Genomic DNA, 25065 nt, shown 5'->3' on the forward strand with positions numbered 1-25065 from the left:
TTTTTGTGGTAACATTAACAATTATTTTTTAATTATTATATAGATAATATGCAAAAATATTTTAAGAATATTGTGCTAATGAATATTCAATGAAAATAAGAATTTTTATTTTAATTATTTTTTACCTAATTTTATAATATTAATTAGTTTTTTTCCATTTCAATCACATCCAAAATATTGATGCATTATTTTAATGTTTTATATTGAAATTTGTTTTGATATCATGATAGTTTTTTTATTTAAAATACTGGTTTTTTATTTAAAAAAAAATATGTTTTTATTAAAGAAAAAGGAAATGCATTATTAAAACTTCCTAATTTGGATTTCAAATGATAGAAATTCTTCCTACGTCTTTTATTCAAAAACAATATGCTGCTAACAAAAAATACATTTTATATAAATGAAAAAAGATATATGAACAAAAACAAATCACCTAACAAAATGTATTTTTCTCTTTGGGATTTAAGTGTGTGTGTGTGTGTGTGTTAATTATAAAAAGAACTAAATAAAAAGGGATTTCAAAAACAAACCCACAAATAACAGAGGAAAAAATAGCTTTTTAATATCATTTTTTTTTTTTTGCAATCAATTATAACTCAGCTATTATTAATATTTCCCTTTTTAAAAAAAAAAAGATCTCGAGTTCATATCTCTACTTTCAAAAAAAAAAAAGATAGCCGTGAGAACAATATGGATAGAGCATGCATGGTATCAGTATTTGGTTTGGCATGTAAGCAAAGAACCCTTTTTTGAGCTGTCTGTAGCTTTAATTATATTGTATATTCACTTGTCTCTCTCACACGTATTCTCCTTGTTGATTATCTTGCCATGAGCTCCATTGTCTCTTTTATCTCCTCCTTCCATCGTCTCATCACTTGTCCAGCTAGCTGAGCCCACTAAGAAGATAGTGCTTTGAGATGGCTCAAATCCTAGGTCACCATCTTCATCTGTTCATGCTCTTGTCTGTTCTCATTCTCCAGATCGCCATGGCAGCAGGTAATAAATGTATTATCTACTCATGTTTTTTTGGAGTTCATTATGACTCCTTCGGCCCTTGGTCCCTCCCCTCTACGTGTTTTTTTTTTTGTTTTGGAGCTAGTCATGACTTAGTTTAAATTTGTAGTTAATCCTCGTATGTATTAACTAAATCTATATGTATAATTTGTAAGCTTTTAATCCATTTATAACGTATTCCCTCTATGTTGTTTTCCAATTTATTTAGTTCCTTGAGAAATTTGATTTGGTAATTGAGGATACTCTGTGCATGCTAGTTTTGGAAGCCCGAGTCACGGGTCAATTGCGATGACCCGAATCAATTCAAGTTTTATAATAGAATTTTTCATTAACTTGATCTAGATTAGACTCTTAGTCGATGAATTACTGAATTAGCTTATCAAGAACGGGGTTGTATCTTATAATAGAGATAGAATAAACTATCTATTTAATCTTATATTTTTCAATCCATGTATAACTTGGTACCCCTTTAATTTCACACTCTTTTTCCCCCCTTATGTTTTTTTTATTACTTTTTTATATAAATAAAATAAAGAAGAGAGAAGTAGGGAAGAGGTGCAAGTTTTGATTATGAAATGAGTATTTTAATAATAAAAACAGCTAAATTGAGGATGATCAATGATGGTGGACAGGATTTGTCAATTATTTATTGATACTACAAGGACTAATTTACTAGTTCACTAAACTATAGGGACTAAGTTTATAATGAACTCATGTTTTTGGTTTTTGCTGTTGTTTTGTGATGTTGCTTTGGGCAGGGCAAAACACGTCCACGGAGGCAAAAAGTTTTACGTTAGTTAATAATTGCAACGAGACAATATGGCCTGGAATCCTAACAAGGGGTAACAACAGCAATGGCTATGGTTTTGCTCTACAACAAGGCCAAACCGCCTTCTACAACGCCACGGCCGGATGGAGTGGCCGGATGTGGGCACGAACCGGTTGCAATTTTGATAAAAACGGCACCGGAACTTGTCAAACAGGTAGCTGTGGCACCTCTATAAACTGCACAGTCCCGAGTAACCCACCCAACACCATTGCCGAGTTCACACTTGGTGATGTTGATTTCTATGATGTTAGCCTTGTCGATGGATTTAATTTGCCTGTAGTAATTTCTCCCATTGATGGCAAGGGAAATTGTAGCATTGCTGGTTGTGATGGGGACCTCCGACAAAATTGCTCGTCCGGACTGGCTGTTAAGTCCGACGGGAAGGTCATTGCTTGCCGGAGCGCATGTGATGCTTTCAACACCGACGAATACTGTTGTAGAGGAGCATATGCCGATCCTGTAGCGTGTCTGCCAACCAACTATTCCAGGAGTTTTAAACAAGTATGTCCTGCAGCAGCTAGTTATGCATTTGATGACAGTATAAGCATCATAACATGCTCTGCCTCAGAATACGTTGTCACCTTCTGTGCCTCAAGGTAAGCAAAGCTTAATAATTATCACTGCTTCTGCAAAATTGATGCGTATATGTACCTGTTTTGATGCCTTTTTTCGAATGAATTTCTCCTTGTAGAACAATATGAACATTATGCTGACCAACTAATTTGCCTGTATGTGAGTCCAGGAATCAAAAGGTGTGCTCTTATCATGATAACAAGCTTGTCTGCAATACATCGAATGGTTCAAAAGCATCCCCCCTTGGCCTAGGAGGATGGATTCTGGTGTTGGCACTGCCTTTGACATATAATTTGAAGATGAAATTCTATCTCAGCTGACATTAATGCTCCCCTTCTCTCGAGAACGTCCTCTCCTTTGTAAATCAAGAAAGTGTGCCTTTGTCATTTTTGAAATCACGACTGACTTTTCCTGATGCCTTATTTTTTGCAGCATGTTTGAAACTCTCTGGATTGAATTCTATTCAGATATTTTAGTCAAATCAAGAGCCCATAACCAGTCAGATACAAAAAGAAGATTGGAAGTAACAGATTCTCAGTACAGTAACATACTGACAACATGAAACGATCAAAAGCTTCTGCTTAGCAAAACTAGTTCAACTAAACGAATATAAATTTTCAGGGCTGGAGTGAATTCTCCATTTTAATAGCAAAACAATAAGTTCTTGGTGTTACCTGCTAAATTGCTCCATGGATACAATAGCTGGGAGAGATATAATCCCATCTGAGGTGGTGCTACCATGAATAGTCTGTTCTGCCATAAATATTTCCTCTAGATGTTGAGCATCAAATGTAGTTCCAACATCAGGCTGCTGCTGCTGCTTCTTCCCACCATGATCACACCAAATGGAAGTGAACTCGTCCAAGAAATCTTGGGTTTTAGAAGCCCATGAACTCAGTCTTTCTTGCACTGCATCTGTCACCACATCACATCACACAAATATGCAAAGTTGCTGAATCCTACTTAGACACTACCTACTGTTGCTCACTTGGATCAATGCCATTGAGCTTCCATCTGTCTCCTTCCTTTTCTTGCAGAATTGCGCCCCCCCCCCCCCCCAAAAAAAAAAAAAAAAGCATTTCTTGGATTTTGATTTCTTGTTGCACACTATGTTTCATTATTCACTCGCTACTTCAGTAGCGTTTCTTTCTTTCTTTCTTTTTTAAATAAGAACATAGGTATATCACCTAAAAAAAAGAAGAAAAACAGAATAGATAAATAAAAGAATCTTAACCTTACATTTTCAAGAACCCATCTCCATCGTTGTTTTGCATAAGAAATAATATATTTCTTTATCTATGTCATAGTTGTTAGAGTGTGCATGGAAAAAACATGACCTCAAGCCTGCCTGACCCGGAAAGATTCCAGGTTCGAATTCAAAAATATCAATATTTCAATCAAAGAACGAGAGGATATATATAAACTAAGGTAGAAGACAACAAGAGAAGAGGATTTATCGTCTTGTAGATCTTCCTTGAAGGTGGAAATTATAATGCAGAAGAAGTTTGTATTGGAAATTGAATACCTATTTTATAGCTACGTACAGGTCTGTCTCCATGTGTCAACCTGCCAAGGAGTAGTAAGAGATGTGGAAGGTGGCGGGCATGCATGGCCATAGTAATTAAGAGCAAATGCTAATTTCTGGTAGCTTCTCTCTTGCTGGTCATCAAAATCGAATCAAAACAATATTATTTTTTTGTATTATCATGTAGAAGAGCAAGCTCGCCGTGTGTTGCCAGATTGTTCATCCCGCCCCACAATCTGCTTAGAGGTTGGAGTGGAAATCATCACATGGATAACACGCCTCGAGGAAAAGAAAAGCAACCTCGTTGCAACGCATGATCTCTTTACATGATGCTGCTAAGAACATGCTTGCTGGCAAAAAAGCAGGGCATATGATGTATAATGGCCCAGACAAACTTTAAGATTACTGAGATTGACCATGGATTCTGTCAAGCTGGGTCTCGATTTCTTTTCCACCTAACTTTTTTAAAGCATTTTAATACTTCGATCTACTTCTGACAAATGGAATTATGTTTGTCGACGGTTTGATTTGGTCAAATCAACAGTTCAATACCATCATTAATGCAACTTGACACTATATTTATAAAAAATCATTTTTGTTATAAAAGAATTCCCAACAAATTTAGATCAGTAACTTGGTACTTCTTTCCATCTCATAGCTGATAAAAGGACGAAATTGTTATTTGATTTTTCCTCATCGAATTTCATTTTCACACTGTTAAAGCCTGCTTTTCTCCACTTTTCTAGCTAGCTAGCAGCCACCACTGCTCTCTGCTCAGCATCGCTGTGGTTTTCACAGTTCATTCTCCCTAAATTCTTCCCTTCCAATTTCATGACAGGCCAAAACATTTCTCCTTGTTCTTTATATTATGAAAACATGAAATCAATCATGGAGATGGAAATTTAAAAAAATAATCAAGACTCATATCTCATAAATAACAGAAGCACAAATAATTTAAAAAAATACAGAACATGGAGATAAGCAAGACTCATATCTCAAAACGATATCCACATCACAAACGAGTTTCAGTAGTGACCCTCAAAACAAATGTGTATCTGCTCATGTCAACAGCTAAAGAAAGGCAAGCACCCTAAGTACCAAAAGTTCATACTAATCATCAAATTAGCTCCCTCATAAGCCATCCTCTCTTCTTCTCATCACAAAATAGCACCTCGGTTTTTCAGAAACTAGAGAAAGATGCAACTACAAGTCCGACGATTAAAGATCCGGCGGAGACAAATAATCCATTAGAACCGGAAGAACCTGGAGATGGAGCTGGTGCTAGCTCATTGGATACACCATTCACAGACGGTCCGGCTGCAGCAGATCCTACTGCATAACACACAATTTCGCAACAAATGAACTCGGGAAATATAGCATGAAGATCAAATAGTTATAAATGAAACAGCAGAATCATACGGTTGTATGACTCCTTAAAAAGCACCTAGATGCAAGCAAGGGAAACTACTTGCCACATTTATAATCATCAACACACTATTGTTTTAGGCATCAAATTCACCATGTAGGGGGGGGGGGGGGAATTTGAGCGTGTTCGTGCACCGAAACTACAACAAGCGAAAGTAGATTACAAGTTCCCCCGCACGAATGAGATGGAAGGGGAAATCTCTTGTTTCTTCTTTTAAGAAAGGAAAGGCAAGATCAGATAAACATCCAATCTCAAGACCAAACGACCAAGAATGATGGCTGTCACGTTGTCGCATTCCACATTGTTCAAGAACAAACAAGAGAAAACAAATGAACATCATCATATAAAAGGCAGCACCCTTAATGCTCACTCTTTTAGATACTCATCAGTCATCACTCAATAGAAACATTGGGACCTCAATAACAGGACATGCAATAGATTATACCAAAATCAGGAAAAGAATGATAGGAAGACATCATCAAAGCACTTAACTTCTTTCTTTTTTAAATAATCCAGACATGGGTGGGGTCAAAAAGAAGAAATCTAAATAATTCAGCCAGAGTATCAAGTGTCACATCCAAATACATAAAAGATATCAATAATAAATTAAAAAACAACAACATGATATTTTTTTTCAAAAAGAAATATTATCAGTAAAGATCAGGACTTGAACATACCAGGGGCACCAGCAGGGCTAGGTGTGGTCACTGCAACAAAAAAAACGACATTTAACCAAATAATGAAGAAAAACAGCAAATTCTTGAAACCCCACAAGAAATATTTAAGGAAAAACAAAAAAGAGTGCGAAGTACTGACATCCGCAGTTAGACGCAGGAGGGGCTTTGATTTTGCAAGCAGAAGGGAGAGCTAGAGCCTTAGTGACATTCAAGACGACACCAAATTGAGCACTGCTCTTGAAGGCCTCACAGAGGCACTCAGCGTCAGTGCCCAGCACCGTTTTCAAACCAGAACAGCAAGTCCCTTCTGGCTTTTTTGAAGTGCTGTCGTTTGAAACGAACGACAAGCAGTCAGCCATGCTCAGCACCAGAGTGGTGCAGTCCACTGAGGGTGCTGGGGCTGAGGCGTGGCGGTGGGAGGCACCCTCTGCCCAGATACAACAAGAGACCGTGATTGTGCAGAGAAGGACCAAAGACAACACCTTTTTTGATGCCATTTTGTTTATTTCTTGAGAAAAATATGTTGCTGCGTTGCAGAAGCCGAGAGAGAGAGAGATGGAGAGATGGAGAGATGGAGAGAGAGCTGTGGAAATAGGGTTGGTGAAGAGAGTTATAAATAGAGGAAATGGAAGTGGGGGTTTCAAAAAGTGGAGTGGGGATTTGCAGGTTTCGAGAAGCAAATATTGACTTCATCTTTCAAATTTTTGAATTCAATTATTTGTATCAGATTAAAAATATGGTTTCATTTAAGATAATAAAAAACAATTATTTTAATTCAAATAGTTTTTTTTTTCTTGGCTATGCACGCAACTCAACATTCTTGGTTAAACTTGGACCGACATGAAGTCATTCAATAACTCCTTTTTTTTAATTTTTTTAAAATTGATGTAATTAAAATTTAATTATTCTATAAATAAATAATACATGATTTAATTGATTTAAGCAAATATAAGTAAAATTCTATAAAGTTACTTTGGAAGAATTATTTAAATTTTTATCTAAGATGACATCATTTATTTTTTTAATTTTATCCCAAAAGATTTTGTTTTAAAATATTTTTTAACTATTCAGCAAACTTACAAACTTATGATATATACTTTAAATCATATATGATAATTATATTTTTTTTAGTTTTAAATTCAAACTATTAATCTAATAATGTAGTATTTTACTCTTATGCTACATTGGTCATTAATTTTTTTATAATTAAATATTAAAATAATAAAATAAAATGACACGAGTTCATAGATTGATCGCGATCTTAAAAATAAAGCCATTAATCCAATAATTAAGTTTATATTTAAAAAATATATATCATATTTTCCTAATATTTAATGTCAGTAATACAAAATAAAATACAGAGATGTAGATATAAGTTGTTGTTATTTTATTGTATCTTAAATCAAATCCATTTAATTTAAATTCAATTATTTATATTTAATAAATAAAGAATCATGTAAGTTGTTGATGTTTTAAATTAAATACATTTATGTAATTATATTTGCATAATTTAAGGAATATAGAAAAAACATGAATTAAAAAAAAAAAAAGGAAAAGGGACTGGCGGGTGATGGCAATTATTATGAACGAATAAAATAATAGCGAAGAAAGGCAACGGCCATTTTTTCTCTCACCTTTTTTCGGCGATGCCATGTGGGCGCATAAGTCGGTGCATGATGATCTCATACGTGGCATACGTGTCACACATCCCATCCCATGTGTCGATTTTCTTTTTTCTTTTTTCTAAAAAAAGGAAAGGCGTGTTATCATAGTTTTCTTTTCTTTTTTTTCTTTAATATCAATAAATAGCAATTTACTTCCAAGATCAAAGTATTAATAAATAGAAAATTTCAAAATGGATAATTAAAACCATGTTAAATTTGATGTTCCTTCTTTATTTCTTTTTTTTGTTGCAAGAATTTGGATATTTCATAATGGCTACCTAATTTTTGACTAAATAATTAATGATATCTAATTATATTATAGCATATGATCTTTTTATTTTTTTTTAAATAGAGTAGAAGCATGTTTTTATATTTTTATCATAGTTTTCAAACCCAATCCGGTCCAACGTCCAGGTTTTGGATTTTGACAAGATCATTGAGTTGCTCGGGTTAGTTTTTTTATATAAAAAATTAAAATGATGTCATTTTAGTATAAAAAAAGTTAAAGTCAATGGATTATAACTGGGTTTTTGATCGGGTCATATTGAGTTTTTATTTTTTTTATTTTTTTTTTAATCCGACTCAGTTTCAATCTAGAATCAGCCAGATTTCAAGTTGACTTGCTCGACCAGACTAGTTTTAAAATTATAATTTTTATAGCGTGATTGTTTTTATGTGGGGAGAGCCTATGATTGTTGTTTTGCTCTAGAAGCAATGCACATGGTTTTCGTAACTATACATGGAACCGAAAGTAGCGTCTTTTTTTTTTTGGTCGAGTAACGTATGAACAGCATACTATCAAAATTAGCTTAGTGTCACGTCGCAGATCGGGTTAAATTATTTTAATATAAAAAAGTATATTCAAGTGATAATAGTTTGAATTAATTTATGATAATTTGATTAATATATAATTAGAATATAAGATTAGAATAATTCTGTAAAAAAAAATTATGAGCTTAAGACGTGATAATAAAATATCAAATGATAAAATTAAAAAAAAACAATCAATTTTAAAAAATTAAACATTAAAGAAAAAAAACCTTAGTCAACCCTAATTAATTTGACAAACCTTCTACACGCGAAATGAAATCGGGAAAAGAACTAAAAAATGGAAAAAATTGAAGTTAAATCAATAAAAAAATGATAAAATAAAAAAAAACTAAGTCTACTTGTGTTAACTCAACTAACCAGAACTTGAGATAGCCCCATAAAAAAATATAAGTCAACACGGGTTACCCCGACTCACTCGTTGTCCATGATATGAGACAAGAATAACCTTATGAAAAAAAATAAAGCATATCATGAAATGCAAGGCTCAATAATTTAATATTAAATGATAAAATTAAAAACATATAAAAATATAAAAAAAAATACTAATCTTAAATTGGATTAATATATGAAACTAGTAACTCTGGTCATGAGACCGCAATTAACCTGTTGAAAGGAAAAACAAAAAAGTAACAAAGTAAAGTTCTTTATCATTAAAAAATAAAAAACTAACAAACAGCAATTAAAATAATAATAATAAAATCCGGTACAAAACTAAATGAAAAAAAAAATGAGGATTTCAATAAAAAAACAAAATAAAGTAAGAAAAATTAAAAAAAATTAAAAAAATGATAAACAGAATTAAATACAAAAATTTAAATGAAATAAAATGATAAAAAAATAACAATAAAAATATTAAAAATCAAATTTAATAAAAAATAAAATATTAATAAATAATTTTTTAAAAAAAAATACATGGAGGGCAAAATCATCGTTAGCTTATAAATAATATTAAGATGTCCTGTTTTGAATAGACATAGATAATCACACTTGTCAACAGACAATCACCATATCAAAATGATCATACCATAGTAATCTCAGCAGACCAAGATGATAAGTTTATGATTATCATCCCAAGATGACAACTCTCCGGTGCTCGGAACTTTTAACCTGGTCAAGATGAACAACTTCCGGTCACCGTGTCAAGATAATCATGCTTTTAGTAGGCACATGCAATCACCCTGTCAAGATTATCAACATGCGAGCTCATCGTATCTTTTTGCACTCAATGTTCAAGGTTATTGTGATACTGTCATAGCTATTATTATTATTATTATTATTATTATTATTATTATTATTATTATTATGTATATGGTTTGAAAAAAGTTATTTTATAAAAGATATTTTTGATTGAGCTTGATTTGATATTTATATATATTTAGTTAAAATTATGGTTAAAATTGAGGTTAAATAAAAAATAATTTAATATGTTTGGTTAATAATGCTTTTGAAATTGAGGTTATAAAATAATTTTAAAAAATATATATTAATATTAATGGTTTTTAATTTAAATATTATATAGATTTAACTATTGATATTATATCATGAAATAAATAATACTTTTTATAAAATATTTTTTATTGTTCCATTAAACTATCTACAATTCCATCACGAATGAAATACATCCGACAAGGATTATAATTTTTTTGATTTTTTAAGCGCGCAATAATATCAAGTAAAATATAATCAGGAACAAAATTGAGATTGCGATCAAATTCTGCAAATGCTACATCATCAAGCGATCTCTGTCTAATTTATGTAGTGTCATTGAATAATGTTAAACACTAATGTTTCTAATAAAACACAATTAAAAAATAAAACTAATTTTTTATTTTTTATTTTTTTTAGATCGGATCTGATTCAATTTATTTTAAACTTTAAACCGGAACTGGTCCAGCCAAAACCCGTCCGATCAGAATAATGGAGGTGGAACCATCTAGGTGGTGGCCTAGTGGTAAGAGCTTGGGACTAAGGGGTTTGCTCCCTCTTAGGTCTCAGGTTCAAACCCTATGGCTGCTCATATGATGACCACTGGAGGCTTACATGGTCGTTAACTTCAGGGCCCGTGGGATTAGTTGAGGTACGCGCAAGCTGGCCCGGACACCCACGATAATCAAAAAAAAAAAAAAAGGAATAATGGAGGTGGCTACACTGTTCATAAACAGTGCACAAAAAGCAACAATTACTTGCTTTTCTTTCCCCTGCGTTTTAAGAGGATTTACCAGTCTGGACCCTAAATAGTTCTCTACTTTTCCTGCTTTCATTTCTCTACTCCTTCAACACGCAATGATCCATGTGTTGGCCATGCATGCTTCGAAGAGGGACCCACCCTTTCCCTCGTCTAAATCACTTTTCAAAAAGGAACGAAGAACACCGTTTTTAATCTACAGTTTCTGATGGGATTGATTGACAGAGTCTTCACTGTTGAAGTCAAAAACATTCTATTGACCTTCACAGGGGAAAAAATCTATCGAAGATACTATATATTATCAATATAAATAGTGTATATTTCAATTATTATTATTGTTTTTATTATAATATAAGGTTTTCGTTAGCTCTTAATTTCCAGAACCATATATTATTATTATTATTATTCTCTCTGGGATAAACTCTTATCTCAATCATTTCGAGTCATCATTGCAGGCTGATGCGCCGAGCAACAGTCCTGCATGCTGCATCATTTCTTCATGCACCCACCCAATTAGGCTTTTCTGCGGATTGTTGGAAAAGTTCCTAACAGAGTTTATTACTCGGAAAGCTGAAAGGACTTTGACTTTTTAAAGCCACAGGGCACCATTTTGATCTTTTGTTTTTGATTTCTTTCCTCCAGGAACTGATTAGTTGGACCTTTTGGTGTTTTTTTTTCAACAAAATTGAATCAGATTCTTTGAATTACTGGAGCATCGGAGGCCTGGCACGGCTTTTGATGCATGGAATTTGATCATTGGGAGTCCTAATCCCAGTTCGACTCCACAGTGTCTCTCGGGGGCTACGAGCCTCGTCTCGGCCAGAACCCGAAGACTACTATCCCGACTCCCTCGACCAGATCCCCACTTGATAAAGGGGTCTTTGACGAAAGTATTCCTGAGCATATTGGATATCCAAAGATCATCAGGTTTATTCGGATTAGCACAGATAAACCTTCTTTTTTGTTTTTTTTGTCCCGACAGTTTTTTTTAATTTAATCCTTTAAAATTTCATTTCACAATATTATATTTATTTCAAAATTAATTTTGATTATTTATTTTTATAGCTGCATGTGGGCCTTCTAGTATTGAGAGAATATCTCAATGCTCGGCTCGAGTAAATTAAAATTTTATTTTATTAATTAATAAAAATTATAGTTTAAGGGATTAAATTCAAAGCTTTAACAAATATTGATTTCCTTCTACTTGCTAAGATCAAGAACTGCTTTGTGCTATCAAAGTTTTTTTTTTTTTTACTCTTGACTTTTATTTTTTTTTTAATTTGATGTTTTCACATTAATTTTATTTGAGATTTTACCTTGTTTTTTCTTTTGGTTACCTAAGTATTGGGTTTTTGCAATATCAAGGGAAACTTTTGGTGCTTGTATGATGCTTAAATTTGCAAAAAAAACAAAAAACAAAAAACAAAACTAGGCTAGATTAAAATAATTAAGTATTAAGGGATCAAAATTAAAACTAAAAAAATATAGGGATTACGGTAAATATGCAGGACAAATAAGTCGGCATGTATACCTTACGTGTTAGTGGCTGAGAGGCTTCAATGACTTTCAACATGTGAGGTATCACTGGACAACCAAATGGTGCCTTCCCAGCAACGTTGAAATTGTCTTATCGTGATCTTTCTGGTGGTCTAGCTTGTGTGGTAGGTATTGGCGGTTGGATTCAGATGAACTTTTTTCATCTCTTTCTTTCTTTCCCTCTCCTTTCCTTAGGGATCGTGCTAGCCTGTAGAAATTCAAATATGTCCAGTCACTTGTTATTTGTATTAAATTTCATCCTTATTATTTCGATTGCTATTTATTTTGTTTTGATTTTTTTTATTTTATCTCTTAGCATTGAATTTTTTTTTTAGTTTTTCTATTAAACTTGATCCTTATTCTTTTGATCTTTATTTATTTTTTTAATTATTTTCTCAATTTTTTTAATTTCATCTCTTATCATTTTATTTTTATATTAAATTTGATTTTGGTTCTTTTTATTTCTATTTGTTTTTCATATTTTTTTATTGATTTTTTTTCATTGTATTCCTCAACATTTTGTTAATTGGGGATTTGACTTCATAATATCTTGGTTTGCCTTTTATAAGATTTGCTCAATTTTATAATCTAGGTCACGAGTTTTAAAAATTAACCCAGATTAACTTCAATATCATTTAAGTCATTTCTTGAATTAAAACAATTGGATTGTTGGGATTGGGGTAAATATTTTTAGTGAAATAATTGTTTTTATTTCAAGTTACCTTTTTTGTTAACTTCAATTCCCATATTTGAATTTCAAAGATTTAGTTGATGATTTTTTTTTGTTTTTTTTTTAGATTGTCAAGCCTCATGACCTAAGTTGTGTGCTTGGCTTATTTGCCCAAGTTATCTCGGATCATTTTTTTTTCCAAGTCATTTCTTTGAAATTGAATATTTTTTCGTCTTTATTCTTCAACATTTAATTTGTTTGAGAATTAACCTTCATGATTTTTATCATTTTATCTTTTATTAGATTATCTCATTTACATGATTCGGCTTTGAGGTTTGGTGACCTCACCCGAGTTTGCTTATGTTTAATTTTTTAAAAGTTTTTTTATTGATTTTTTATTTGTTTCATCCTTCTAAACTTGGTTTACTATGAATTATATATCGTTATTTTTTTTCAATTTGTTTTATATGTGATTAGTCTAACCTCATAACTCATATAGCAAGTTTGTCATATTAACTTGGGTTAAATTGAATCATTTTTTTGTATTATTTTTAGATTTTTTTTATTTTTGTAATTTAGCATTAAATTGTAATTTTTTTTTTCTTTTTAGCATGCACGCTTTTGTTGCGGTTCATCATACTCACCATCCTATTGAATCCAGCAGGTTCTGTTACCTTACTTAACAATTAAAGACTTTACTGAGGCTTGCTAATATATATATATATATATATATATTAGCAAATTTTAAAATACCAAATATCCGATCCTTTACCATGAATTATTGCACGGTGTGTGGTCTCTGAAGTGCACTTTAGAATAGAAACAAAAGCTCCAACAGAAGCTCATGTTCCCATTGGTCCGAAATCTATCCAAGAAATTGCTCAGATTTCATTATCCTACATGGCTCCATACAAACCCCTTCTTTAGATCCTCCTTCCCTCGCCCACTCATCGTTCAAGAGAGCATTAAAGCCACCAACATCAACAAGTATCTACCATTTGGAAAGAAAACAATCTCAGGGCACCACAAGTTCTTGTACAGAAACCAGCTTCTTGGACCAGAGAAAGAAAAGAGAGAGAGAGAGAGATGGCTGCTGCCTCTGGTGCTGTCCTAAATGGATTGGGATCTTCGTTCGTGTGTGGAGGGAAGAGGAGTCGAGCCTTGTCGGGAATTGGAGCAACTGGGATTGGAAGTTGCTCGGTTGGTGCGAGGAAGTTGACGATAGTAGCTGCTGCTCAACCAAAGAAGTCTTGGATCCCTGCTGTTAAAGGTGGTGGCAGCTTCGTTGACCCCGAGTGGCTCGACGGCTCGTAAGTCTGATCTCTGCTAAATGTAGTTGGAAGTGTTTTTTTGCCCTTAAAAAGCTACATGTCACTGCCACTTACACTTCTGGAATTTATAATGGTAGCAAGGGCTGAAGTATGCTTGTCTCCACACATTTGATATGCAGGCTCCCCGGTGACTACGGTTTCGATCCTCTAGGCCTAGGCAAGGACCCGGCATTCCTCAAATGGTACAGGGAAGCTGAACTCATTCACGGCCGGTGGGCTATGGCTGCCGTGGTGGGCATCTTTGTTGGCCAAGCATGGAGCGGCATCCCCTGGTTCGAGGCTGGTGCTGACCCTGGTGCCATCGCCCCCTTCTCCTTCGGTTCCCTCCTCGGCACCCAGCTCATTCTCATGGGTTGGGTGGAGAGCAAGCGGTGGGTGGATTTCTTCAACCCCGAGTCCCAATCCGTAGAATGGGCAACACCGTGGTCTAAAACTGCAGAGAACTTCGCCAACGCCACTGGCGACCAGGGTTACCCTGGCGGCAAGTTCTTTGACCCTCTGGGCTTTGCAGGGACTCTCAAGAATGGAGTGTACATTCCTGATGAGGAGAAGCTCGAGAGACTTAAACTTGCTGAGATTAAGCATGCTAGGCTTGCCATGATTGCCATGTTGATCTTCTACTTTGAGGCTGGTCAAGGCAAGACTCCTCTTGGTGCTCTAGGACTGTAAAACCTTTACATGATGACCATTTCTGTCATCAATGTAGATATAAATCTATTTTTTAGTGGACAAACATTCGCCAACTCCAATTCTCTGTTGTTGAGCTATATGATAGTAACGGTTTTATCCATGATTAGCTTGGATTGGATTTGGTATTTGTGATTTTAGAATATAGGGTTACTGTACTTCACCCTTTTTTTCTTTTTGTTTATCAACTATGGTGCCATGCTCGTTTTGGTTCAAGGCAAACCACGAACTTGGGAAGCTAGGGTTCTTAAAGCATAGATGAGGCAAGTAACCTTGAGCCAGATGCATCCTCTGATAAATTTCTATCCACAGTAGACCTTTATAAGACATCAATGGAATGGTTTTCCTGCCATACACAACTCACAGAAGTATGAAGCTGATAATAAGATTTTGAACAGGAAACTTTCACTCATTCTAGGTTCCCGTAGAAGAGAGCTTTAACACTTTTCGAGTGCCCAAACAACCAAAGAAAGCATGGAGATCACATGCATGTAATTGGCATGGATAGACTGAGAAGAAAATCGTACTCTTAGCACCAAGAAAAGCAACTCGGGATTGAAATCATAGAAAGGATTGTTGTGTTTTCAAGGAAAAAAGAAACCATGAAGAATCTACTGAATGGTAGAAAATAGTGTAGTAAGCACAGATTATTCACCACCAGTAGCCATCAAAAACTCGCCCTCGCAAACTACCTCACCTCCAACATAAGCTTTCCCCTCCATCTTTGCTATTCCGAAGCGTTTCTGCAGCTTGATTAGTGTCATTCTCATAACCAAGGTGTCACCTGCAATCACTGGTTTCCGGAATCTCACTTTGTCAATTCCAGCAAAGAAGAAATTCTCACGAGAACCTCCAACTTCTGGTTGCAGCATGACTAAACCACCAACTTGTGCCAATGCCTGGACAAACAACCATCAACTCATATCATTAATTATGTGACTTTTTGCAGGAGTCTGAACTCTGAAGTACATCAGTATGGCTATTAGGCAAATAAGATTTGACTTCATTGAATGCAAAAGGATATATAAACGCAATTTCCAACTTAAGGCAACAAAGTAGACCATAGATTTGAAAGTGCTGGGCAAATTATTTTCAGATGTGAGGCCACTACATTATGATGTACTAGTATCATCATGTCCACTAGCGAAGATATCAGAAAGTTCATCACTGGATCTTAAAATGACATCTATGGAAAAGAGATACAACCATATGCCATAAGTTGAAGATGATGCTTCAGTTATGACATTTTAACTTCCTCAACCTTCTGATGATGTTTATTTATAACATTTAACTTCCTCAAACTTTACTCATTACAGAAAACACATTGCAGAAGACCAATCACACGGGGAAAAAAATAGCATCAATATGCATGAACAGTATCATCAGACTCAGAAATTGCAGGCTGTCATGTATGGTTGCGCAATGGGTGGAATGGAATGCCTTCTCACTTCCAACCATTTTATTTTATAGGAGTAATACTGTTGATGAATGTTTGAGTCAATGACACCTCCATTGTAGAATCTGATTTGTTGAGAGAATGGTCAGAAAGCATGAATGAAATCCAAAACCACAGCAACAAGTTCTTGAGGTAAATGGATTCGTGGAAATAAACAAACAAAATAAGAAACGAAAAAAGGCCAGTGTTTATGCTAATTGATGACGAGGTCATAATCCCTTGAGTGGAGAATAGTAATTCATGAAATAAAACCAATTAGTATCAACAGGATGGATGGTCAGGATATGTGCTAGGCAGGGTACACTCAACGACTGACACTTAAACAAACACAGAGCCCAAAAAAATGAGGTCAAACCACCCCTTGCCAAAGCCATAAAACTTTGTCAGCCTTTCTGAAAAAAGCTCCAATAAAACCCACCAGAAGAGCGAAATAATGATGAAAACAGGTCAAGTCAGAGTTTTGCCTCCTGACTTATGTCAGTCATTGAGTGGATCAGGTTTGGTTGGGGGTATCAGTCTAAGTCAGGACAGGTTCGGGCCCAAAATATTTTTATATCTTTAATATTCTCTGATGTATAACGAACTATGCTTCCTGGGAGGTGACTATAACATTGTCAAAATTATCATTTGATGTTTAAAACTCTTTTAAGTTGCTCCTCAAAGTAATAACTGATGAGGAATGCAAAACAGGCTCCCTCCCTCTCTTCCTCTCATGTGGGTAAAGCAACCAAACTCAACTTTTGTTCTACTACCACCAATTGCCATGATGATAAATCCTTAATGTTATCCTGCCTTAAGACGATGATGGTGGTGGTGATCATAAGATCATCATGCTCTGGCACTTTTCAGTTTGTTTTCTAGACCAGGTAACCTATGAACATAACAAAAACATCTTAAACTATAAGCTATTCTAACAAAGGGAGAATGCACAACACGTGCACACGCAAAAGCAGAAACTATTAGAAAATCTTAAGAAGTTTGTTCTCTTCTTCTACAAAGATTTGGGGGATTCCTTCAAAAATAATTAAGATATTTTGTTATCCCATGCAGCTTTAGTTTAAAAAAAGAAAACTTCAACATGCGAGGGAAAACAAAATGCTGAGCAAGAGACCATTTCATGCATTTTCATCAAAGAAGGCATTATAAATGCATTATAAACGTGAACCGTTGAGCTCATTTAGTAAAGAAAGATGATCCAAAATAACGAACTCAAACAACTAAAGTAGAAGAAGATACTCCAGAACTTTATGAAGGATCAAATAAAGGCTCCTTAAGAATCAATCTTCTTGATCCAGGTACGTAGTTCAGCATCCACGGTAGAAAGCAATTATCAGCTTCAATTATAGATGTAGAACTTAAAAGCAACTAAACTACACGGGGGATACTTAATGTGCACTGATCTCAGCAAACACTGAAGAGTAAAAGTGATCTCACATGTTAAATTATTCTCTATTAAGTCAGGTAAATCTTTAACTTCTTCCACATTTGTATCCACTTTCCGTTTGGGCATCTAAAGGGAGAATCGATATTTAAGAAGGCCTGATTCACATGTGCGCATCCTTCAAATACATTTGATTAATTTCCTGGCACTCAGAGAGCCAATTTGTGTAAATGGCAATGCAATCTATGCCTAACTGTCCCCTGATAATTCACATACATCTGGGCCATGTGAACACAACGCGAATTTGCATACATATAGCAGTTTGTATGATCATTGCCAAGATTTCGCATTTAAATACCCACTAGAAAAACTCACTTACGAGCGCATACACAGTCAAAACATTACCTCAACCATAAGAACACCAGGCATAATGGGCCTCTCTGGAAAATGACCAGGGAAGAAATTGTCATTTATCGTCACATTCTTGATGGCAACAGCTGAAACTCCAGGATTGTACTCAATTACTCTATCCACCAACAGAAATGGGAACCTAAAAAGCCATCCCATCCCATCCAACACAACACCTCAGTTAGGCAAAGAAACAAAGCCCAAAATTGGAAGCGGCAAAACACAAAAAATCTTGTTTAGTCCAGGTAAAAAAGACCAACCTGTGAGGTAGAATCTCACGAATCTGGTTGATGTCCATCACAGTGGGATACGCAGGATACTCTGCAAAATTATATTTCAAAGATACAGCAATCAGTAGAGTCAGACATAGAGAGAGGGCGAGGGCGTGTAATTGAGAAGGGAAAATTGCATACTGAGTTCAATGGGAATCTGCTCTTCTTTCGGATCATTAGCAGCAGCAGCACCAAGAGAGCAAAAGGTAACGAGAGAGCTAGAATTGGCTTTGTCCTTCAGCTTGAAATGGGCTGAGAGCAGCGGATTCTGAGATCTGGGATTAGAGACTGAAACCCGAGATGGAAGCAAGAAATTGTTGTTAGTAGAGGGTAAAACTCCATGAGCGAGAGATGTTGAAGAAGAAAGAAGTGAGTTGGCGAACGCCGAGGTTGCCATGGTTGAGGATTGGAGAGTTTAGTTAGAAGTGTTATTGCTATATAAGTTGCAGTGTTGTCTTTAGGGTGAGGGCGACGGTAACGAGGTGTGTTTGGACGGATATTTCAATGTTGTTGCTTTTTCATGGAGAGTATTTTTGTTGTTGTTTGTTAGAGAGCATTCAAAGCATTGTTTTACCTGAATTCTGGTTTATTTTTTTATCTAAATTAATTTAGATTAAAAAGAAAAAAAAGAAAAATTAGATGTTTTAATTAAAAATTTAAATTGATTCGGTCATCTATTTGACTTGTAAAATCCAGCTAACATTTCTATTGATTTTTTAAAAAATAAAATTTTGATTAAGAGAATATTATTTTGAATTTTTTTTAAAAAAACTCCTTTTGAGTTAACTCATATGATTCTCCTAACCTGTAATCTGAATCTTTTGTTATATCAAGCTTTATTTCAAATTGATATCCAAATTGAAAATTAAAATTAAAAGTTAATTGTTTATAAATCATGATATATATACACATAATATTTTAATAAAAAAAAAGCTCTCATTATAAGCAATGAAAAAATACATGTAATTTTAAAAATAATTAATGAAGAAAATTATATTTTTTACCAGGCGCGGCTATTTATACCTCGCTAGTTAAGTTTAATTGGTGCTAAAAGAATGCTTGAGGTTGCTTCAACATAAGCTCTTTCTAATATTAATATCTTATTTATTTTTGTATTTTAAAAATATTTTTTTAAAATTTATTATTTTATTTTTACTTCAAATTAATATTACTTTTAGTATTTTTATATCATTTTAATGTATTAATATCAAAAATAATTTTTTTAAATTAAAAAAATTATTTTAATACATTTCTAAAATTAATTACTTTAAAAATAGAATCACAATCATCCTGTCAAACACCATGTAAAGAATACATAAAGCTTTTTATTTGATTTTTTAGCCTCACACATGCCTTAAGAAATGCTCGGGGATTGTTCTTTAGATTCTTGGCTAAAATGCCCAAGACTTAAACATTAGATCATTAGCTTTGCCTGTGGCTTAAAGAATGCCTAGGGATTAATTAAACATTAGATTGTGGAGCTTTCTTAAGACTTGGGAAAAATCTCCAAGGCTTTTTCTCTAGATTGCTAGCTTAGTCGAGGGTTTAAAGCATAATTAGGGCTTAAACATTAGCTTAGAAAGAGATAAACTGAAATAATTCTCCTAATTTCATTCCTATTCTTTTTTTCACCTCAATTTCTGCCATTGAAGCCTACCCTACACCTTACTTAGCCATTTTCTCCATTCAATTTGGTTGTTCATCATTCCCATCTAACCTTGTATCTACCGGGTTTGCCGGGATCTTGTTTGGGATAGTGTTTGAAATTATGTATTTTTAGAATTTGAATTTTTTTATTTTAAATTAAATTTTTAATGTTTTTTAATTGTTTTGATTTGTTGATGTCAAAAATATTTTTTAAAAAATTAAAAAAATATTTTAAAAAATATTTTAAAAATTAACCGCTATCAAATTTTGAAACGCGCTCTTATTGCTATATATTCTAGGCACTCTTTTCAATTTAAATGAATCAAAACTTGTAGTGGGTGTCCTCCTAACTTGTTCAACCACTGAGTTAAAGTAATTGTGTGCAAATACCTACCTATCACCTAACCAAGTTGATATTAGATAGCGATTTAAGGGTGTTGGACTCTAATTTATTTTTATATTAATTTTAGATATTAAATTTTATTAAAAATTTTATTTTTATTTTTTAAGATGATTTTAAACATAAAATTTTATTAAAATTTATAAATTTAATTCAATTAAAATGATTCTAAACTACATGCAATAGTTTTTTTAATCATAACTTCAAGTTGTAAAATTAGGATCAAGAGAATGCATTTCTTTAAATATATTAGATTAAGGTCGAGCCATATGGGCTAGGCCAACCTGGTTGCTTTGTAACAATTAATTAAAACCCGGCCCGAGAAATCTTGTATTGTTCTCATGTTATTAAAAGTGTATTTATTTTTATATTTTAAAAATATTTTTTAAAAAAATTAAATTTTATTTATTTATTTTGAATTATTTATTTATATTTTTATATTATTTTAATATATTGATATCAAAAATAAATTAAAAAAATAAAAAAATATTATATCAATATATTTTTAAACAAAAATCATTTTAAAAATATCGACTACCATAATATTAAATATGATAGAATTATTCATTTGATATTAAAGTTTAACCTATTTTTTTATTAAAATTAAAAATTTTTATTACTTCAAATTAATTTTGTAATATTTTCATATTGTTTTAATTGTTGGCATGTTTTAATATAAAAAAATTAAAAATAAAAAGAAATTATTTTAATATATTTATAAATAAAAAAAACATTTAAAAAACATTATTTACCCCGTATCATGCACCCCTCGAAACGAAAACGAAATTCCTCAATTTTCTCCTGATTTTGCATTTCCTGTCCAAAGTACAGACTGACAGACAGAGTCCACCTCCTCATGGAGTCCAACAACAAAAACAACTACTCTCCCTCCTCTTCCTCCTCCACCTCCTCCACTCCCCACCCCGCCGCCGCCACCTCCACCGCCACCGACCCAGTTCAATCCTGGTGGGAATCAGTCTCAAAATCCCGTTCACGCATCCTCTCTTTATCCTCAATCCTCCCTTCACTCCCGTCTTCTTCTTCTTCTTCTTCTTCTTCTTCCTTTTCCCTTTCCTCTCTTGCTGAATCCGACCGCCCTGCCCTCTCTTTCCTCTCTTCCCCCGACGCTTACTCCCTCCTCTCCTCCTCCCTTTCCTCCCCTTCTTCCGGCTCTGGCTCCGATCCCCTTTGCCAGTGGCTCTATGACACGTACCTCTCCTCTGATCCCGACCTCCGTCTCATTGTCCTCTCTTTCCTCCCTCTTCTCTCTGGGATTTATCTTTCTCGGATCCACTCTTCTGATTCCTCCTCAGCTCCTTCACTCTCTGGGTTCGAAGCTGTTCTTCTTGCCATCTATTCCTCTGAGGTCAAATCTCGTGGAGGAAAGCCTGTTGTTGTTCAGATTCCTCATCTTTCGCACCCTTCTCTTTACCATACCCCTCGAAACAAGTTCTATAAGTCACAGCCCCAGGCGCCTTCTGTTGGGGTTTTGTCAGGGCCTCTTGAGCCCCAGATCGCTGTTAAGTCTACTAAGAGGCCTGTCATTGTTGGGGTCACTTTGGACTGTTACTTTAAGCACATTTCGCAGATGCCCACTTGGTCGAAAGTCGAATTGTGCAGGTTTGCTGGTGCGTGGGCTGGACAGGATTGTGCTTGTCAGGATAAATTTGATGAATACGATGAAGCTGGTTATTTCTTGGAGGGCAGGAATCTGATGATAAGCAGCAGTGAAAGTGAAGATAACTTGGGGATTACTGAGTCTAAGGGAGTGAGGATTCCGCTGCCTTGGGAGATTTTGCAGCCATTGTTGAGGATTTTAGGGCATTGTCTGTTGGGGCCATTTAACACGCAGGATGCCAAGGATGCTGCTTCTGTTGCTGTAAGGAGGTTGTATGCTAGAGCGTCTCATGATTTGGTTCCGCAGGCGATATTAGCTGCTAGGAGTCTAATTCAGCTTGATAAGAGAGCGCGAGAAGCTGCAAAGGCAGCTGCTGCAAATACCACTTCAAATGCTAACACCCCTGCCAAAGCTAAGAAGCATGAAATTCTCTTGGTCTCAAAGTGAAACTGGTCTGTTTTGGCTGTGATTTGCGTGGCAGGTAAATTCTAAGTTTAGATCATTGGTTTTAGTAATGCATCATAAGACCTGCTTTTAGTCTGTCATAGTTATGTCAGTTTGCTCTTTGCAATGGATCTTACTGAACATGCTCGTCTACGGTATGTGGTTTCACTTTCTTGTTTGTACTATACACAAAGTAGAAAATTATGATTCCAAAACTTATTTCTTTGTGAAGCTTCATTTTTTTTTTGTTATCTTCTCATTAGAGTTTGACTCCTGCCTGTAAACTTTGCTGGAAAGACTTATACCCTTTTGAAGAATTGATATCTATCAATGAAATGTGATTTTGCTCTATTTTCTTATTTCATTGGAAAGATTGGTATGTACCTAACCGAACCAATGTTACTCCATGAAGTCACATTATTGCTTTATCAATGTTCTGCTAGTGTGGCTAGTGGCTTATCTTTAAGGTTAGTGTTCGAGTACTTTTTCAAGCAAAGTTGAACTTTGTTTGTTGGGATGATTTTGGGTTTCCCTCAAAGAAATCCTATTGCCATTAAATTTCTGTATCCAATTATAGGTAACTTAGATATATTTAATAGTTAAATAAATGAGCTCTGGATGAGCCAATATATATGTGCGTATGTATATATATGTATGTATGTTCCGGTACTTAAATTGGTTGATGCTCTTCTTAGGAGTTTCTACAGATAATCAGGGTAGTGAAAGGTTCTCATGCTCAAGTAGATAGATTCTGTATGGAAAATTGGTTTCTCTATCACAAATTTCATTATTCATATGCAGTTTATTGGATCAATGTAGGAGGGAAATTTGAGATCTTAAGCCTGAAAAGGAAGCTTGTATGGGGAAGTTTCTGAGAGACTGAGTTGAAATTTTGAGATAGAGCTGCTCAGACATTCATTATGATCATTGAGCATCATCCTAAGAAAGCAAGTCGCTATGAACCTGATTGGCTTCTTACTGCAATGAAGCATTATAGCCTCACAACATTTTGGTTGAAACTTTCTTTCCAAAATAAACCTCACAACCACATACAGCTCCTCTAAGTAGGTTACTTGTGGAGGTGCCCCCAAGTCACAGACTGAGCAGGTAGCTTCACCGAGGGTGATATTCTTTATAAGCAAATGTCCTGCACCTAATGAGGATGCTGATAGGCCATATACATTTGCATACATGAAATGAATCCCCTGAAAAATTATAAAATATTCCATTTGAGCTTCAAACTTGATAAAGAATCTCTTCAATATGCCTTGGAAGCTTTATTAAAGCTAGATTTTTGAAGCCTATTAATTTCAATCTTAGTACAAAGTGATTGCTACTATGATAAGCCCTAGCATAATGAGGCAATAAAATGGGCAGGATTTATCATGCTACTTTGCTGCTATGCAAATAGGAGACAGTTAGATGCCTTTTGTTGTAACGTTTATTTATTTTTAATGGTTCAACTTTTGTCTTCAAACTCATATTTGTAATTTTATGGATTGCTGGGAATTTTAGTAGCAGAGTCTAGTTTTTAGTTTCTATTTAGTTGCTTTATTAAGTCCTAAATTACTGACTTGTTTAGGAATTTATTTAGGAATCCAGTTCCCTTTAGGAGCAGGACTATATATATATGTGTGTGTGTGTGTGTGTGTGTGTGTGTGTGTGTGTGTTTATATAGGGGCTGATAACGTGTCTCTGCGTGGAGATGAGCAAAATGCTGTCAACTGTGACCCTCATTCATTCTCATTCATTCATTTATTTGAGCAAAATGCCATCAACTTTTATCCTTTTAGGTCAATTTCTTCTCATGATGACCAAACAACTGGATGCTATTGTAATTATATTTTCACTTTTCATTGGTAAATATACTTCAACTACTTGCTGTTTCCTTTTGACTTTGTTAAGAGGCCCATCGTAGGATGTCAGCAATTTTGTTTATGAGGGATCAGAAGTGAAAGAAATTTGCTGTGGGATTGGTGATTTTAGTGATGCTTTTCATCTTTAGATGCCTGCCAAATGTGGTTTATAAATCTAACCCACTTCTGTATTTTGATTTATGCTCACGAGTTTTTGGTTCATGCAGGGTTCTAGGGTATATGTGATTATGAGTTGAAGTTGGATTGCTCCAACAAGGGTTTTGTACCTCCTTTGAGGTGAAAATGTTGACATTTAAATCAGCCATAGAATGGAGTCAAGCAGCTGGAGAGCTGCTTGTGTTTAGAAGTGTTCCATTTCAAGAACATGAATATCACCATGATCCTTGTTCTGAAAACTAGGCTGTGTCCTGTCCAACGAGTGCTGTAATTACTTTATTGAAGGTATGCATAGAGTGAGTGGGGCATGTTTTTTCGTTGTGCTTTATATAGGTTTTATGAATGTCAAGGCTTGGAACCACAGTTGCAGCATTTTCTCATTGTTTCTGAGATTTGATTTCTTTTGTTGACGATGATATGTGTTGCACTATGTTGATTGCGCTAGGTTACATCTGTTA

The 25065-nt window shown here is 34.5% G+C and overlaps 5 protein-coding genes across 6 annotated transcripts; 3 read left to right on the forward strand and 2 right to left on the reverse strand.

Moving 5' to 3' along the window:
• The first annotated feature begins 791 nt into the window (after positions 1 to 791).
• On the forward strand, positions 792 to 2897 carry LOC133700400 (pathogenesis-related thaumatin-like protein 3.5). Its single transcript, XM_062123915.1, has 3 exons — positions 792 to 996; positions 1773 to 2439; positions 2586 to 2897. The coding sequence occupies exons 1-3, from the start codon at positions 918 to 920 to the stop codon at positions 2734 to 2736; spliced, it is 897 nt and encodes a 298-aa protein (XP_061979899.1). The 5' UTR covers positions 792 to 917; the 3' UTR covers positions 2737 to 2897.
• Positions 2898 to 4842: 1945 nt separating this feature from the next.
• Positions 4843 to 6641, reverse strand: LOC133700401 (non-specific lipid transfer protein GPI-anchored 31). Its single transcript, XM_062123916.1, has 3 exons — positions 6184 to 6641; positions 6045 to 6074; positions 4843 to 5273 (listed from the first exon to the last, which is right to left on the reverse strand). The coding sequence occupies exons 1-3, from the start codon at positions 6539 to 6541 to the stop codon at positions 5122 to 5124; spliced, it is 540 nt and encodes a 179-aa protein (XP_061979900.1). The 5' UTR covers positions 6542 to 6641; the 3' UTR covers positions 4843 to 5121.
• Positions 6642 to 13872: 7231 nt separating this feature from the next.
• LOC133701065 (chlorophyll a-b binding protein CP24 10A, chloroplastic-like) lies at positions 13873 to 15010 on the forward strand. The gene is made up of 2 exons (XM_062124846.1): positions 13873 to 14240; positions 14381 to 15010. Exons 1-2 carry the CDS (start codon positions 14017 to 14019, stop codon positions 14928 to 14930), a joined length of 774 nt encoding a protein of 257 aa, XP_061980830.1. The 5' UTR covers positions 13873 to 14016; the 3' UTR covers positions 14931 to 15010.
• A 467-nt stretch (positions 15011 to 15477) lies between these two features.
• LOC133701066 (uncharacterized) lies at positions 15478 to 19000 on the reverse strand. The gene is made up of 4 exons (XM_062124847.1): positions 18607 to 19000; positions 18454 to 18514; positions 18191 to 18335; positions 15478 to 15847 (listed from the first exon to the last, which is right to left on the reverse strand). The coding sequence occupies exons 1-4, from the start codon at positions 18860 to 18862 to the stop codon at positions 15596 to 15598; spliced, it is 714 nt and encodes a 237-aa protein (XP_061980831.1). The 5' UTR covers positions 18863 to 19000; the 3' UTR covers positions 15478 to 15595.
• A 2277-nt stretch (positions 19001 to 21277) lies between these two features.
• LOC133702161 (uncharacterized) lies at positions 21278 to 25065 on the forward strand. 2 transcript variants are annotated; one of them, XM_062126406.1, is made up of 2 exons: positions 21278 to 22611; positions 24658 to 25065. In XM_062126406.1, the coding sequence occupies exon 1, from the start codon at positions 21369 to 21371 to the stop codon at positions 22575 to 22577; it is 1209 nt and encodes a 402-aa protein (XP_061982390.1). In that variant the 5' UTR covers positions 21278 to 21368; the 3' UTR covers positions 22578 to 22611; positions 24658 to 25065. The 2 variants fall into 2 exon arrangements, with proteins under 2 accessions (XP_061982390.1, XP_061982391.1); XM_062126407.1 differs by lacking the exon at positions 24658 to 25065 and adding an exon at positions 23394 to 24343.

Source organism: Populus nigra, chromosome 8 (assembly GCF_951802175.1).
Source record: "Populus nigra chromosome 8, ddPopNigr1.1, whole genome shotgun sequence".
Classification (NCBI taxonomy): Eukaryota; Viridiplantae; Streptophyta; class Magnoliopsida; order Malpighiales; family Salicaceae; genus Populus; species Populus nigra.

Coding starts and splice junctions, on each gene's coding strand:
- LOC133701066 (XM_062124847.1), bottom strand. CDS start 18,862: ATGGCAACCTCGGCGTTCGCCAACTCACTTCTTTCTTCTTCAACATCT. Junction 18,336..18,453: donor CGTGAGATTCTACCTCACAG/GTTGGTCTTTTT, acceptor ATGGCTTTTTAG/GTTCCCATTTCTGTTGGTGG. Junction 15,848..18,190: donor CTGGTGTTCTTATGGTTGAG/GTAATGTTTTGA, acceptor TTGTTTGTCCAG/GCATTGGCACAAGTTGGTGG.
- LOC133700401 (XM_062123916.1), bottom strand. CDS start 6,541: ATGGCATCAAAAAAGGTGTTGTCTTTGGTCCTTCTCTGCACAATCACG. Junction 6,075..6,183: donor TCCTGCGTCTAACTGCGGAT/GTCAGTACTTCG, acceptor TTTTTGTTGCAG/TGACCACACCTAGCCCTGCT. Junction 5,274..6,044: donor TAGCCCTGCTGGTGCCCCTG/GTATGTTCAAGT, acceptor TGTGTTATGCAG/TAGGATCTGCTGCAGCCGGA.
- LOC133701065 (XM_062124846.1), top strand. CDS start 14,017: ATGGCTGCTGCCTCTGGTGCTGTCCTAAATGGATTGGGATCTTCGTTC. Junction 14,241..14,380: donor CCCGAGTGGCTCGACGGCTC/GTAAGTCTGATC, acceptor TTTGATATGCAG/GCTCCCCGGTGACTACGGTT.
- LOC133702161 (XM_062126406.1), top strand. CDS start 21,369: ATGGAGTCCAACAACAAAAACAACTACTCTCCCTCCTCTTCCTCCTCC.
- LOC133700400 (XM_062123915.1), top strand. CDS start 918: ATGGCTCAAATCCTAGGTCACCATCTTCATCTGTTCATGCTCTTGTCT. Junction 997..1,772: donor CCAGATCGCCATGGCAGCAG/GTAATAAATGTA, acceptor TGCTTTGGGCAG/GGCAAAACACGTCCACGGAG. Junction 2,440..2,585: donor GTCACCTTCTGTGCCTCAAG/GTAAGCAAAGCT, acceptor ATGTGAGTCCAG/GAATCAAAAGGTGTGCTCTT.